Below are 16,551 nucleotides of genomic sequence, written 5' to 3'. Positions count from 1 at the left end.
CACACTATACTACATCAGTAACACACAATACACTACATCAATAACAAACACTACACTACATCAGTAACACACTACACACACTATACTACATCAGTAACACACTACACTACACACACTATACTACATCAGTAACACACTACACTACACACACTACACTACATCAGTAACACGCTACACTACACACACTACACTACATCAGTAACACACGCTACACTACACACACTACACTACATCAGTAACACACACTACACTACATCAATAACAAACACTACACTACATCAGTAACACACTACACACACTATACTACATCACTAACACACTACACTACACACACTACACTACATCAGTAACACACACTACACTACATCAGTTACACACTGCACTACATCAGTAACACACTACACACACTATACTACATCAGTAACACACACTACACTACATCAGTAACACACATTACACTACACACACTACACTACATCAGTAACACACACTACACTACATCAGTAACACACACTACACTACACCGGTAACGCACACTACACTACATCGGTAACACACACTACATTACATCAGTAACACACACTATACTACACACACTACACTACATCAGTAACACACACTACACTACACACACTACACTACATCAGTAACACACTCTACACTACACACACTACACTACATCGGTAACGCACACTACACTACACCGGTAACGCACACTACACTACATCAGTAACACACACTACACTACACACACTACACTACATCAGTAACACACACTACACTACATCAGTAACGCACACTACACTACATCAGTAACACACACTACACTACACACACTACACTACATCAGTAACACACTCTACACTACACACACTACACTACATCGGTAACGCACACTACACTACACCGGTAACACACACTACACTACATCAGTAACGCACACTACACTACATCGGTAACGCACACTACATTACATCAGTAACACACTATACTACACACACTACACTAAATCAGTAACACACACTACACTACACACACTGCACTACATCAGTAACACACACTACACTACACACACTGCACTACATCAGTAACACACACTACACTACACACACTGCACTACATCAGTAACACACACTACACTACACACACTACACTACATCAGTAACACACACTACACTACACACCATCCCGTTTGTTTGGAAGTGTAAAACTCTTCCTTCATATTCATTCTTCTCCCTAATAAGCTCATGCAGCTTAGGCCTGTTTAACTGGAACGGACTTGCGCTTACAAAGCCCCACTGCCTGCCCGGATGATGATGATGAATGATACTGCCTGCATGTTGGGCTGCCTTGGTGGCATTTGTTTATGCTGTGACACAGTGAGTCCTCGTTGGCTGTCCCTGGGCTGTATGGTGTCCCTCTCCTGTCCTTTCGCTGATGTGTCTCAACCCTTGCTCAGTGCCACTAACGCGCTTCAGATGATTGACATGTTGTCTAACAGAATTTTAAAATGACAGTGGCCACACATATCATACACAGGCCAACCATCTAAACGGCTCGTTCCCAGCATGCACTGTGTCAGCTCTGTTTCAGCGCTACATTTCGGGAGATGCCAGAGCTCGAGGGAGGCTCGGCTATTAGGGAGCATCATTTCTGGAGCTCCCGTTTTTCCGCTTCATATAAATCTAAACATGAGAAAGAAGCTCAGCGCTAATTTCCCCTGGGATGAGGGGCGGGTCTCCATACAGAGCCAGGCGCATAGCATCCTGGGAGGGTGAGCTGAAATCCATCTTTAAAACAGCCATCGAAGAAAAGTTCAGCAGCGCATCCCCGAAGCCCAATGTCTCAGCTTTTCTCGTGGAGATGAGAGACAGCTCAGAAAGGGGAGAAGAAAAAAAAAAAAGTGGAAGTCTTATTTTTAGTTTCATCACAGCTTATGTGCTGCGACAGGCGTCTGCACGCGCTCAGACAGGAGGGCTGTCGATCCACACCTTCATCTGGGCCTGACGCTCCGCTCAGAACCTGCTGGATCCACCACTTCTGAGTAGTGGGGTCGTCGTTTAAAAAAAACCCAAAAGCCTCGGTGGTATTGGCACCAAGCATTTGGAGGTGCCTTTCATGGGCGTCTGGCCGTTTGCTCGTCACAGTTTCGTTTGGCATTGCCACCGTCTACTGCCTCTCCCTCGGAATCCGCTCACTGACTGGAAAAGATCAAATGGTTCCGTCTTCAAAATCCGACCGCTACTTGTCCTGTGAAGTTGGGAGTACTTTTCTTTCTAAGTTCTTCCTCTTTCTCTCTCTCTCTCTCTCTCTCTCTCTCTCTCTGTCTCTCTCCCTCCATCACAGCGGCCAGGCTGCAGGTGGAGGAGACGGAGTCCAACATCACGGTTCCGGAGTCCAGCTCAATCCGGCTGGGATGCGGCATTCCCGCTCAGTCCTCCAAAGATTCGCGCTTCTCCGTATCGTGGTACGTGTCCCGGGCAGGGGCCGAGGATGAGGCCGAGCAGGAGTGCGTCTTCTCCATCGGCCACGACGCCGTGTTCGGCAACGGCGACTGCAGCCCGGCGGAGGAGGCGGGGCCGGAGTCGCGGCTGCAGTTTGAGCGCACCACCTCCGACGTCTACGGCCTTACCATCCAGAGGGCACGTCTCGGAGACGCGGGCAGGTACTACTGCCGCGTGGAGGAGTGGCTCCTGAACCCACGCAGCGACTGGTACCGCTTGGCCACCAACAACTCCGGAGTCACCATCGTTAACATAGTGGAGCAAGGTGCGTGTAGCACTCCGCACGGCGCACCTAGACCGCTGATCTGAGACCTGTTTATCTGATAGTTAGTGTTCCTTTGCATGGAAAAACACTGATGCAAAGACCAATGCAATAAAAGTCTAATGCATACAAGATTATTGTTCTCCAGACAGGTGTGCTTTTAAAGGTTATCTTGTAACCTGGCTAAAAGAACTAGTTTGGTTCTCAAGGTGGGACGTGGAAAAAGCTGTGTGTTTGAACATCTGTTGTGTATTTTACATTTAATGTTATCATACTGGAAAGATGAAATTGCATTTAGCCCAAAGGTTTACATACACCCAGACTATTTCTTCATAACTTCACACATTTCATGTTATCACACATTTTCTGTTTAAGTCAATTATGGTGTGCTCCATATTTCCATAAGAGGTGGTTTAAAAAATCATAGCTGAGCTGTATTTCAGGTTTCATTTACTACATCAGATGTGTAGTGTGACGGGTTTCATACACTGAGTTATGTTGGTCTAGCACAAGGTTCCAGCTGACCTTCACCAGAATGATAGCAGTGGTGTAGTTGTCACTGGTGTGGTTGTGTTACTGGTGTAGCTATGTTACTTAATGTAGTTGTTACTGGTGTGGTTATGTTACTGGTGTAGTTGTTACTGGTGTAGTTATGTTATTGAACCTTCTTACCTGCTTGTTTCACCTTCACCAGTTCGCCTAGTCTTTCACCAGTTCATCTACTGTTTCGTGCTCCCAGGGTTTTCATATTTTTATTCTTGTGGGGTCCACAGTTCTTTTTTCGGAGGTGTTGTCCGAGTTGCAGGAATTTTCTCATGGTTTCCAGGGCAAAAGGATATGGACTGTACAGCCATTTGAGCATCCCAGTTATCTCCCAGTTATCTCCCAGGTATCTCCTAATTGTGGCAGCTGGCCAATGAGAAGCTCCTAAATGTCATTCACTTCTGGGTCATTTTAGACTGTATAAACCCAGTCAGTGTGATTATTGTGATCTTTTCACCCTGGAATTATGAAAATGAATTAAAGCTGAACCTCTGAAACATCCGTCTCTGATTATCGCAGCAAATCGGCCTCTGATGTGATCTCGTTGGCTTGCCAAAACAAATGTTCACTAACGTGAAATGTGTGAGTGGTGAAAATGTACGTTTAGATATATGGGTGTATGTCAACCGCAAGTGTACGCATATGTCTAAAACTGTATAGAAGTGTTTCAGACTGACCGAAGTGTAGTTCAGGCCTACAGCCGGCGTACGGACGTCGGGAAGAAAAAGACGGGAGCGATTCTTTCTGAGGCGAGGCTTAGTTCTTCAGCAAGTAAACGTTCTCTGCTCTGATGCCCCTGTGTGTCCCCATATTTATGCAAATGTCCTGCACATCTCTCTGGATGAAGTAGGCAGTCTCTGTGCTAAAGTGTCTCGTGTGTGTGTGTGTGTGTGTGTGTGTGTGCGTCCACAGTCTCCACCCTTCACTCGGTGGTGTGTGCCAACCACTCCCTCTTCTACTTTGTCTTCTTCTACCCGTTCCCCATCTTCGGCATCCTCCTCATCGTCATACTGCTGGTGCGCTACAAGGGCAGAAGCTCCAGCAAGAACCAAGAGGGCAAGAACGGCGCCCCCTTGCTGTGGATCAAGGAGCCACACCTGAGCTACTCGCCCACGTGTCTGGACCCCCCCGCCCTCAGCCTCCACCCTGGCTCCGTGGAGTAGGCGGGTCAGAGATGCCCCCCTCCATTTCACTCCTCCACCTTCTCTCTCTCTCTCTCTCTCTCTCTCTCTCTCTCTCTGACCTCCTAACTTGGCCCTGTCGACTGCTCCACTTGGCTGACTTAACCCCTACTGTGTTGCTGTTGCCATGGCTACAGTTGTTGCCCATGGAGAAGCCCAAACATTTGGTCCTGGTTGTTTGTGTAGAGGATTTGGCCTTTATATTGTTTTGCTCCTCCGGTATGGGGACGTTTTTTAGACTGAAGTGCCTGCCGCGCCTCCACGTGCGCCATGCGCTAGCGTTAGCGTCTGTTCCAGAATATTCTCCTTTGACTGGTGTGATATGGACATGTTCCTGCCCTTCTTCATGTCTGGTGCACTCTTCTTAATGATGTTACTTGTTTTCTTCACCCTGTTTTTGGCAGTGGTTGTTTCTTTCAGGCTGATTGGCTGGCCGTCCCACCGGCCAGCGGTCATCTCGGAGGGGGCGGGGCTAACAGCACCTGAGAGGTGGGGGGTGTGGAGGTGCTGACCCGCCCTGGGTCTGCGTATGCTGCTGTTGTCCTAAACGCCCGCTGCCAACGACCCACGCCCACCCATCGGGCGCTGACCCTCCGATGGGTACGACAGCTCTGGGCCTGACTGTCTGGAGCACGTTCCATTCCTCCATGTGAACCTTCGAATCCTGAATTCCTTTTTTCACTAGTGTCCATGTGCTCCTGTTAGCTAATGTGTCTTTGATTTGTTTAATGTTGTGGAGTCATGATGATGATGATGATTATTATTATTAGTAGTAGTAGTATATTGTTGTTGTTATTATTATTATTTTACATTATTATTATTTTTATTGTTTTTATTATTGTTATTGTTGTTGCTCTGACTCCTACAGGCAGAAGGGGAAATTTGCAGGTCTGTCCTCAAAAATGTTTCTTTACTCCAGTATGCAGACCTCTAAGATATCTAAACGAGTGTGTGTGTGTGTCACGTAGAAGGATGATTGCCCTCGTGGGGACTCCCCAGCCGAGAGGATCGAGAGGGAACGTGTGTGTTGGTGATGAGATGGTGAGGTCAGAACTGGGGGGTGTTCAGTTTCTTCTCTGACGGATTATCTGACGGAAGTCTGAGTGGAGTATGAGACATGATTTACAGGAAGTCTCTGAATCAGGGCCAGCCAATGGGACTTCAGCGTGATGTCACTGCTTCCCCTCCCTCTTTTCCCTACCCACTTTTAAACAGCCAATCACCAATTAACAGGACAGAGTTGGTTCATATGAGGACACGCTTCAAACTTGACAGTCAATCTTAGTGTTCACACCTTTATTTTGATATCCGTGCTCCGTCGTTCAGAAGGACAGCGAAGTCTGTCGGCTCCGAGACGCTGTAAATATGACATGCCTGGGCGTTTTTTGACTTATGGGATATGTAGGCTCGTAAAGGGCATTTCCTACCTGAGGTTTAGTTTAAACTCCACATCGACTCAGACACAGCAGACGTCATCCCTGTTATCTTACCGTGACGCATTTTTGACACGTTGCCCATTCTTTTCATGGTTACAACTAAAGTTTTTTAACAAATATATATATTTCCCTATCTGGATCCTGCGAATATTCCTACAACCCAGTGGGATTATTTCAAAAAAAATATCCACTGAGGCATTTGTGTCTCCTGCTGTGTTTCAGGTGATTTTTAAGAGCAGTGTGTAATCACAGACGCAGTCAGGAAGCCGTTGTTAGGTTGCACAGAGGTTTTGGCTCTTGGCCTGTGATGAAATTAACTGCATGATTATTCACAGATGTGAACAAGCTGAACTGGCGTTAAGAAAAGGCTTATGGAAGCCTGTTTCACACACAAATGTAAGGCAGTCCTGGATGGCAGGCCTGTATGCGGGTTTCTCCTGTTCAGGAGCCCTCTGGAGTTCACCTCCAATCTGTCAAATCGTTTGTAAACACAGCCAAGAAGACCAAATGTTGTAGTGCATATATGGTGTGGTGCCATTTTAAGAAGAAGTGTGACATGTTATCTCTGGAGGTGTGCTGCCATGTTGCCCTGAAGTAATATTTATGTTACACTGCCAGATGATTTTAACAATGAGGATATGAAGACCACTGGTTTTATACGCAAAGGTTTCACAGATTTAAACAGGACTGCTTGAGAAAAGACAATCTCTCAGTCCGCCGTCCACGTTTGGACTGTGGAGCTGTGATGAACTGCAGCGTGAATGAAATCTGTTTTTCTTCTTACTTTTTTGTCTTTTTTTATTTGTTTGATTGTACAGAAACAGATCCTTTGTTCATTTCTAAGAACTTTGTCTACATATGTGAAGAGCGACGTGCTGTTTGACGGAACAGCACCACATCTCCATGGACACACGCGGGGCGACGTTACCCCTGCCGCGCCGTGCTGTGATTGGTCACTTTCTTGAATTCGCTCACAGGTGATAGGTAGAACCGTCCGTATCGGTATTAGAAATGACACGTTTCTACTGTCTGCACGCAAAAGGACCGACTCACGATATTAATCCACCTTGAGTCTGTGTTTGTGTCTTTTATTTATTTACGGTGTACTGTGAACCGTTTAGTTAGGCTGTGTGAACTTCATCAGGCTGGACAGGTGGACACATGTTGTGCGGACCCCAGGAGGGGTACGCCGCCGGTGCGTCTCCTGCGTGTCTCGTGATGGAGGCTGTTTGCGTCGAGCTGCGTAGCACGCGATGACCCAGGAGGCGCGCCGATGTCTCGAACTCTTGAGCGCTGTTTTGTGACATCATGCCGGGCAGGCAGGGGCAATCCCTCAGACTCTGGACACCTCCCTGCCGCTGGGAAGATTCCGGCCCCTGCCGCTTCCTGTCCCAGTGGCAGGACACTAAACACCACAGCAGCAAAGGGACATCAGCTACAACAACATAAACCGCCAGGCAACATGTACACTGCCGCGCTTTACGTTATGGTGATCTGCGTAGTGTGACGGGTGCGTGTGGAGCCCGGGACCAGCTCTGACATCTGAGTAGTGTTTGTTTAGTTCCACATGCCCACCTGAGCCGTACCATCCACACAGTGTTGTAGATGTTCTGAGGGCTGCATGCCACGGCCGTGTACTGACTCCAGATTAGCTGTGGATTTAAAAATAATAATAAAAAAAAAACCAAAAAAAAAAACCCCAACTAACAAACAAAATCAACCTTTTGTGGTGATGTGTGTTCAGTTCAGCTGGTGACGCTTTTTCAAGTGGCGTGTTACGTTTTTATTTTTTGGTTACAAAAATAGTGCACTGAAATGAAAAAGCTTTTAAATGCTTCTGTGTTTCTGTTGTTTTCAGATATCTTTTACTGAACTGTAGCAGTCGCTATCATGAATCAGCACTTTGCTATTCTGTCAGTTTATTGCAATAAAAACATATTCAGTGCACAGTGTTTTAAATTGTGTTCATGTTCTATCGCTTACACAAGGACTTACACCCTGGTGATCGCTAACATAGACTGTTAAACACTAAAGTCACTAAGGTCATTTACACATAATAAGGTCACTTTGACACAGAACACAACAACCACATATGCCATCTGGGTCGTACACCTCATACTCATGAACACGTGGGTCACGCACGTCGAGACCGTTGGATCTATACGCACACTTCCACAGTGGGACATGAGAGATCTGTAGAGTGTTTTGGAGTGTTTTATGGTTTTATCCCCATGTGCAGGTCTGAGGTCATGAACACAGCTGGTTAAGGTTAGAATGGGGCATGACACCCTCAGTCAGGCCTGTCTGCCCAGTGGGCACAGAGACAGGGGGACTCGGGGAAACGAGGCCGAGTTGCTCAGCTCCGCCTACTGTGTTTTCAGGCTCCTACACTCTCGTTAAGCTCCTAAACCAGGGGGCGGGGCCACGTATGGGTGGGGGAGGGGCTTTTACACGTTTTAACATTTAAGTTTATTTTTAATACATTCAACACAATATATGAGATGACTATGAAACGTATCAGTTATGAGTTTGTTTTTGGAGGAACTTCTTTATGGGTGTCTAAGATGTTTATGAATCCTTGTTTATCTGTAAACATGTCTGCATATTCTGTTTCACGTGGGACATGATTGACTTGCCTGTTCAGATTGTAATTAAGGTGTCTGCTTATAAGGGGGGGGGGGGTCCTCCTGGGGCAGGAGTATAGCAGAGCGTCCAGCAGAGTGTCCAGCACAGCTGTCGCGTGTGTTAAACGCGTGTGTCATGGCCACGGGGGAGCCAGGACCAAATCACACACAACTATAACTCTCCCTGCCTGGAAAAACTACTGGTGCATTTCTACCTCTGCCACTGTGATGGATGTGTGATCGTGTTTATCACTCTGGACAGGAGAGCCTTAGTGGGGAGAATGTCCTCCGACGTATTTCCCGTCCTGCTGCTCCTGACGGTACGCCGTATGAACATCCGGACAAGCCTCCATCTGTGCGGCTTGCTGGAGATGCTTGGGTTTGTGCAGCTGTAGCTTTGGAGCTGGCGTCAAACACGGCGACTCCCTCACACCGGGAGCTCGGTGTCAACAGCACTAAGTGTCGTAGTCACAGCAGGGATTTCTTATTCAGGTATTTATTTGTTTGTCTTGTTTTTGGTCCAAGTACCCAAGCACCTTTTATCTGTTAATAGGCTTGACTCAGACTCCATATGAGACCTATTAATATATACACACACACACACACACACACACACACACAGACACATACACACACACACACACACACACACACACACATACAGACACACATACACACACACATACACACACACACACACACACACATACACACACACAGAGTGACACAGTCTCTGTGTCCATGTTGACTAGAAATTAGAGCACAGGTCGTATCTCCCGCCTGGTGATTGAACTCCTCTGGACACATATGGACGTCTCCAGTGGCAGGGGTCTTTTGCCCAGGTGGGCTGGGAGCTCAGCGTTGCAGTGAGGCTCTCAGTTCAGCACCAGTCTCCAGGGATTGGCTGAATAGCATCGTTTCAATGGCTTACCTGTTGTCGTGACAATGGTTTTATTTTCTGAGGACGTTTGTCATAATTATCCATCATAAAACAGCAAAACAATATAATCTGCATTCCAGTGGACGAGATGCGTGCTGTGAGTTACATGGTGATATTAGTGCTAAAACTACCCCACATCTCCAGACCCTACGGGCTCTGATTTCTGCTGCTAGCTGGAATATGAGTGCTCAGGCACGGAGAACAAACAGTGTTTATTAATAATGCACAACCACACAGCCCTGCTTGGCTGCGCTCACAAAACACAGCAGAGGCTCGTAACACAGTTCCATACGTTCCATAACAGGCACAGTTAGCAGCTCGGACTGCAGCAGTGTGTGAAGGCAGAGCTAACAGGGCAGCATCCTACTGTTTCCTCCTGTGAAGGGCATTGTTGACTACTACACTGCTATTAGACCTTTTATTCTCAATCATAGAACCTTTAGATGGCAGGCAGTGCCCAAGGTCTTAGTGTCCATCACACTACTGTACATTACACACTACTGAACACCACATCACACACTCCTGACCATCACATCACACACTACTGAACATGACATCACACACTCTTGACCTGCACACGCTACTGCCCATCACATTACACGCTACTGCCCATCACATTACACGCTACTGCCCATCACATTACACACTACTGCCCATGACACACTACTGAACATGACACAACACACTACTGAACATCACATCAAACATTACTGCCCATCACACACTACCGACCATCACACACTACTGAATATCACATCACACACTCCTGACTATCACATTCTGCCACTGACACACTACTGCCCATCACATCACACACTCTCAACATCACATCAAACATTACTGCCCATTACACAGTACTGAATATCACATCACACACTACTGACCATCACATCACACATTACTGCCCATCAGTTTCTGCCCCTCACACACTACGGCCATCACATCACACACTACTGAACATCACATCACACAATACTGCCCATCACATCACACACTCTCAACATCACATCAAACATTACTGCCCATCACACAGTACTGAACATCACATTACACAATACTGCCCATCAGTTTCTGCCCAGCACACACTACTAGACAGCACACACTACTGCCCCTCACACACTACTGACCATCACTTCACACACTACTGACCATCACACACTACTGCCCATCACACACTACTGCACAACAGATCACACACTACTGAACATCACACACTAGTGCCCCTCACACACTACTGAACATCATAACACACACTACTGACCATCACACACTACTGCCCATCACACACTACTGCACAACAGATCACACACTACTGAACATCACACACTAGTGCCCCTCACACACTACTGAACATCACACAACACACTACTGAACATCATAACACACATTACTGACCATCACACACTACTGTCCAGCGCACACTACTGCCCATCACACCACACACTACTGCCCATCATATCACACACTACTGAACATCACATCACACTACTGCACAACAGATCACACACTACTGCCCATCACACAATACTGAACATCACATCACACACTACTGCCCCTCACACACTACTGCCCCTCACACACTACTGCCCCTCACGCAGTACTGCTCATCACACACTACTGAACATCACACAGTACTGCTCATCACACACTACTGAACATCACATCAAACATTACTGCCCATCACACAGTACTGAACATCACACAGTACTGCTCATCACACACTACTGATCATCACATCACACATTACTGCCCATCACACAGTACTGAACATCACATCACACACTACTGACCATCACATCAAACATTACTGCCATCACAAACTACTGAAAATCATCACACACCACTGAACATCACATAACACACTACTGCCCATGACACACTACTGCCCATGACGCACCACTACTGCCCATCACACAACTCACTACTGAACATCACATCAAACATTACTGCCCATCACACAGTACTGAACATCACAACACACACTACTGAAAATCACATCAAACATTACTGCCATCACAAACTACTGAACATCACATCACACACTACTACCCATCACACACTACTGAACATCACATCACACTACTGTACAACAGATCACACACTACTGCCCATCACACACTACTGAACATCACAACACACACTACTGACCATCACACACTACTGCCCATCGTGCACTACTGAACAAATCACACACTACTGAACATCACATCACACTACTATACAACAGATCACACACTACTGCCCATCACAAACTACTGAACATCACATCACACACTACTACCCATCACACACTACTGAACATCACATCACACTACTGTACAACAGATCACACACTACTGCCCATCACACACTACTGAATATCACACCACACACTACTGTACATCACACACTACTGCCCATCGTGCACTACTGACCATCACACACTACTGTACATCACACACTACTGCCCCTCAGATGCCCCATCAGATGTGAGTCTCGGTATCTGCTGAGACTTCGGTACACAGCCACCACTAAACCACTATCGCAGCGTTTGATTCAGTTATAATCTAAACAACCCACATTTTTTCTTATGCACAAATTGTTAGTCTCTAGGCTGTTATCACACATCAGTGTGCTGGATAGAGCACTGACACGTAAATATCCCAGCAGGACTGCCGCCTAGGTACACGAGCCCCGTAGAGCAGCCACATTTCAGCCTCTCTTAGTTCTGAGAGCGCCCCCTCTACCCTGGATAATGCCGCTGTGCTCCTGTGCTGACCAGTGAGGGAGGAAGTGAGGCTCGCAGCAGTGTGAGATGGAGTGTGAACGTACGGCTACGATGCGTATGTCTGCTGAGGGAGGGTACGAAGAGCTCCTTATGAAACAGGAGCTGCACGTAGTGCAGTGGATGAAATTAGAATTCTCTGGAATAGCTCAGTACACTAACGCAACGGATGTGTGGAACCGCTGAGGCCAAGGGGAACAACCTCCCACGTGCGCGTGCACACACACACGTTGCTAAGATTAGACAGTACACAGTGAAGCAGCTACTTCATTTTCACCTCAGGAGCCAAGCAAAAGCTTGCATCAGAGAACAGCGATTTTCACAGTGTGTGAGCTGCATAGCACCAACGATCTGGACTTGTATTAGCATGGGTTGGTACTTCTATTCCAGATTAGTGAATACCTGTTAAAAATGTATCTGTAACCTAATCTAGAGGATAATACATAGCATAATCTGATTACGTTAATCTGACTAATATAATCTGATGATTCTGTTATATTTGGATTCTTATTTTAACCTATTGACTGTCAATGAGAACCAAAACTTTGCTCACCTACAGTTTGGCTGCCAGTTTTACAAATGTGTCTTGTAAAAGCATCCTGCATATAACGATGGTCTTAATATGCCTGACTGTATTCATGAAACACACACACTTTAACCACATAACAGTCTGAGTAATACAGTACACACAGTTGCTGACAGAAGGAAGATGATCTGCCTCCATGTGTCAGAATATAAAACAATGTTACTGCTCTCTTACACAGAGAGGAAATTAGTTTATTTTCATTTCATGGTTTCTGTATCTTTATAAAGCGCTGGCAGAGCACTGTCCCAGTACAACTATACCAAACACATTCAGATTTTAATTTGAATAAATTTTTTAAAAGTGAACAAATAAATCCAGTTTTGTATAAACTTAATAAATACATGAAGCATTTGTACTGATTTATAAAGAATGAACAACTAGCTATTGTAAAAATACATCATTTAGGACAAGAACCTTAATGAAGTAAAAACTCACCAGCAACACTCACTATAAACTCTGCACACATGCATGCGCTCACTAGGACACATGCAATCACTATCACTAGGACACTCTCTCACTAATACACGTGCGCTCACTAGGACACATGCAATCACTATCACTAGGACACTCACTAATACACGTGCGCTCACTAGGACACATGCAATCACTATCACTAGGACACTCTCTCACTAATACACGTGCGCTCACTAGGACACGTGCACTTACTAGGACACACGCTCACTAGGACACCTGCTCACTAGGACACGCTTACTAGGACACATGCGCTCTTCTCTGTGTGGAACGGCAGGACCAGGTGGGATGTTCAAAGTTAAATGAGCTGCAGAAAAACTAAATCTATAAAAATCTTCTAAATATTATTAGTTATGTAATTCAAAACAAACAGACACATCAGCAGAAACACACAGCAAGTCCTGCTGCTGAAAACAGAGTTAGTGACTCTTAGGCTGTTAAAGAATCCTGCAGGTAATTGCCATATTTTTCAAATGTACCAGTGATCTAACTACCACAGTTGCTTCTGTCACTGTATTCTGTATTTTCTGTATTCTGGTTATGTAACGCTGGTACACGTATGCCGTTACTAGTCATGTGTGTTAGCATGTGGCTAATCCGAAGTTCTGCCCGTCTCTGGTCTGCCCCTCATTATAGATCTCCTCCTCGTGATCGCCATCGCTAACCTCAACTCAGAATGCACTGGAATATCTTACTATTGCCAAATACCATCAGATTATATCTTTAGATCAAAGCAATATGTAGTGTGCTATATGTGCTATATGTGTGCTACATGTAGCCATATCTGCTCATTACAGGCAGAGTTGCATGGCGTCGGACTTCAGAGAGGACAGGAAGTGAAAAGTTAAACTCCGGAGCAACGTCCTGCTACACCGCTCAGAAGGATGTGGAATTGTGTTCATGTGCTGTTTCATGCGACAGGAGCTGTTTGGATTCATTGTGAGCCTTTAGCTCAATCAGACCTGACACGCCATGAGGCTCAGTACATGTACACACGCTGTCTAGAATCATGAGCTGCCATTTAGATGATCTGATGGCCTGAATAATGAGGCAGCCGTGTTGACAAAGCACTCAGCAGCTTAAATAAAACTTAAATAATGAGAAACACTGCTGAGGAGGAAACAGTAAGAACACGGGGAAAGAATAAAAGAATAAAAACATACCAGCATGTACATAAACACTTGCATGTACTTCTAGGCCCCAGCAGTGATCCCTGTATTTCTACAGTATTGTAGTTCATTGGTATGTTGGACTCTGACCTGCTGTACTGTACTAGGATGTGTTCTATGAGTAGATGGCAAAGCACTTTTGTAAGTTGTTCTGGATAAGAGCATCTGCTAAATGCTGTAAATGTAAACACGCATGCAGGCGCACACACACACACACACACACACACACACACACACACACACACACACACACACACACACACCTAGTCCAAAAGATATTTAACCAGCATGTACATAAACACATTAATGATTAATAATATATAGAGATATACATTAAAATTATATCATTAGTAATGTATATCATTAGTAATATGTATCATTAATAATATATCATTAGTAATGTATATAATTAGTAATGTATATCACAGTAATACATCTCATTATTAATGTATATTAGTAATATGTATCATTAATAATATATCATTAGTAATGTATATCATAGTAATACATATTATTAATGTATATTAGTAATATGTATCATTAATAATATATCATTAGTAATGTATATCATTAATAATTAGTGTGATAGTCGAGTGTTTTGGGGTTTTGTTTATTGGTCCCTTCCCCATGTATTTGTTTGTTTGTTTGAATATTTATTTGTACTCTGTTTGTCTGCACTGGTTATGTTGGTTTTTATGTTTTTTTTGTGTCCAGCATTTGATAAATCTGATCACACTGCAGTGATCTGTTAATGCACCTTTAATGTGCGACGGCTTCTGTGTTTGGTCCGCGTTTCTCAAATGGAGGCCCGTTTCCGCAGCATGTAGGTCTGCTCACTCTCACTGCCTGTCTGTGTTAGTTTTAGCTGTTATGAGCGGACTGCCTACTTCTGACAGACCTGAATGGATCAGCCCTGACCGTCTTCCACCTCTGACTGCTGTGTGAAATAGTTTGGGCATTATGAGGCTAAACTGCATCTCTTGAGTGTGAGACTGTTCTGAAAGAGCAGATCAGATGTGTGTGCCTGACAGCTGCTTAACTCATGTAGGCTATAAGGTCTGGTTGCCAAGGTAATCATTTTCGGTGGGTGGGTGGGTGAGTGGGTGTATGTGTGTGGGTTTGCACTACATCTAGGATATAATTATCTAAGATGTTGATTGTTTCTTTCTGTATTTGAAAGTTTTGCACTGTTACAAATACCTGCTTTAGTCATCTTTAGTCTGTGGCAGTTAGATACCTGCAGGTAAAAGAGACAATCACACACAAGACATAAACATGTAACCCATGGGTCTTCATCTTATTCACAATCTTTTCTCAGTCTGCAGTATTTTAACAGGTAGAAATGTCGAAAAGCAAAAGTTAATAATGAAGGAAACAATCAGTTTTACATTTTTTACATTTACAGCATTTAGCAGATGCTCTTATCCAGAGCGACTTACAAAAGTGCTTTGTCATTTACTCATAGAATATATCCAAGTGCTAGAGTTTGTTAAACAACATAAACAGTGCCCTACAATAAGTACTAAATTAGTCAGTCAATAAGGGAGCAGTGTCAGTTGTCCTTTAAATATTCTGCAAATAGATGGTTCTTCAGTCTGCGTTTGAAGACTGCAAGGGACTCTGCTGTCCCGACAGCAAGTGGGAGTTCATTCCACCATCTTGGAGTCAGGACAGAAAATGCTTGTCGTCTATGAGACCTGAAGCAAGGTATTTGAAGCCGAGCCGTACTCAAGGTATGGATCGGGCTTTGACCATTGACCTCATGTATGAAGGGGCTGGTGCATTTTTGGCTTTGTAGACAAGCATCAAGGTTTTAAATCTGATGCGTGCAGCTACAGGGAGCCAATGAAGGGAGCGCAGCAGTGGAGTAACGTGTAAACTTCGGAAGATTGAAGACGAGTCATGCTGCTGCATTCTGGACAAGTTGTAGAGGTTTGAAGGCTCTTAGAGGAAGACCTGCAAGTAGCGAGTTGCAGTAGTCTAGCTTTGAGATCACAAGAGACTGCATGAGCACCTGGGCAGCTTCCTGTGAAAGAAAGGGTTGAATCCTTCGTATGTTACAAAGGAGGAA

The 16,551-nt window shown here is 45.0% G+C and overlaps 1 protein-coding gene across 2 annotated transcripts in view; it reads left to right on the top strand.

The window, feature by feature from the left end:
• The window catches only part of igsf3 (immunoglobulin superfamily, member 3), a 74,603-nt gene extending 66,725 nt beyond the window's left edge, over window positions 1–7,878 (top strand). For both annotated transcript variants that reach the window (XM_035522888.2, XM_081720553.1), the window contains exons 8-9: window positions 2,347–2,769; window positions 4,222–7,878. In XM_035522888.2, coding sequence (XP_035378781.1) covers window positions 2,347–2,769; window positions 4,222–4,472 — 674 coding nt within the window. In that variant the 3' untranslated portion in view covers window positions 4,473–7,878. The remainder of the gene's footprint in view (window positions 1–2,346; window positions 2,770–4,221) is intronic.
• The last annotated feature ends 8,673 nt before the right edge of the window (window positions 7,879–16,551 follow it).

The sequence above is a fragment of the Electrophorus electricus genome, chromosome 9 (assembly GCF_041902795.1).
Source record: "Electrophorus electricus isolate QZ-2024a chromosome 9, ASM4190279v1, whole genome shotgun sequence".
Classification (NCBI taxonomy): domain Eukaryota; kingdom Metazoa; phylum Chordata; class Actinopteri; order Gymnotiformes; family Gymnotidae; genus Electrophorus; species Electrophorus electricus.
Note: the sequence above shows the minus strand (reverse complement) of the source record. Positions and strands in the feature narration are given on the sequence as shown.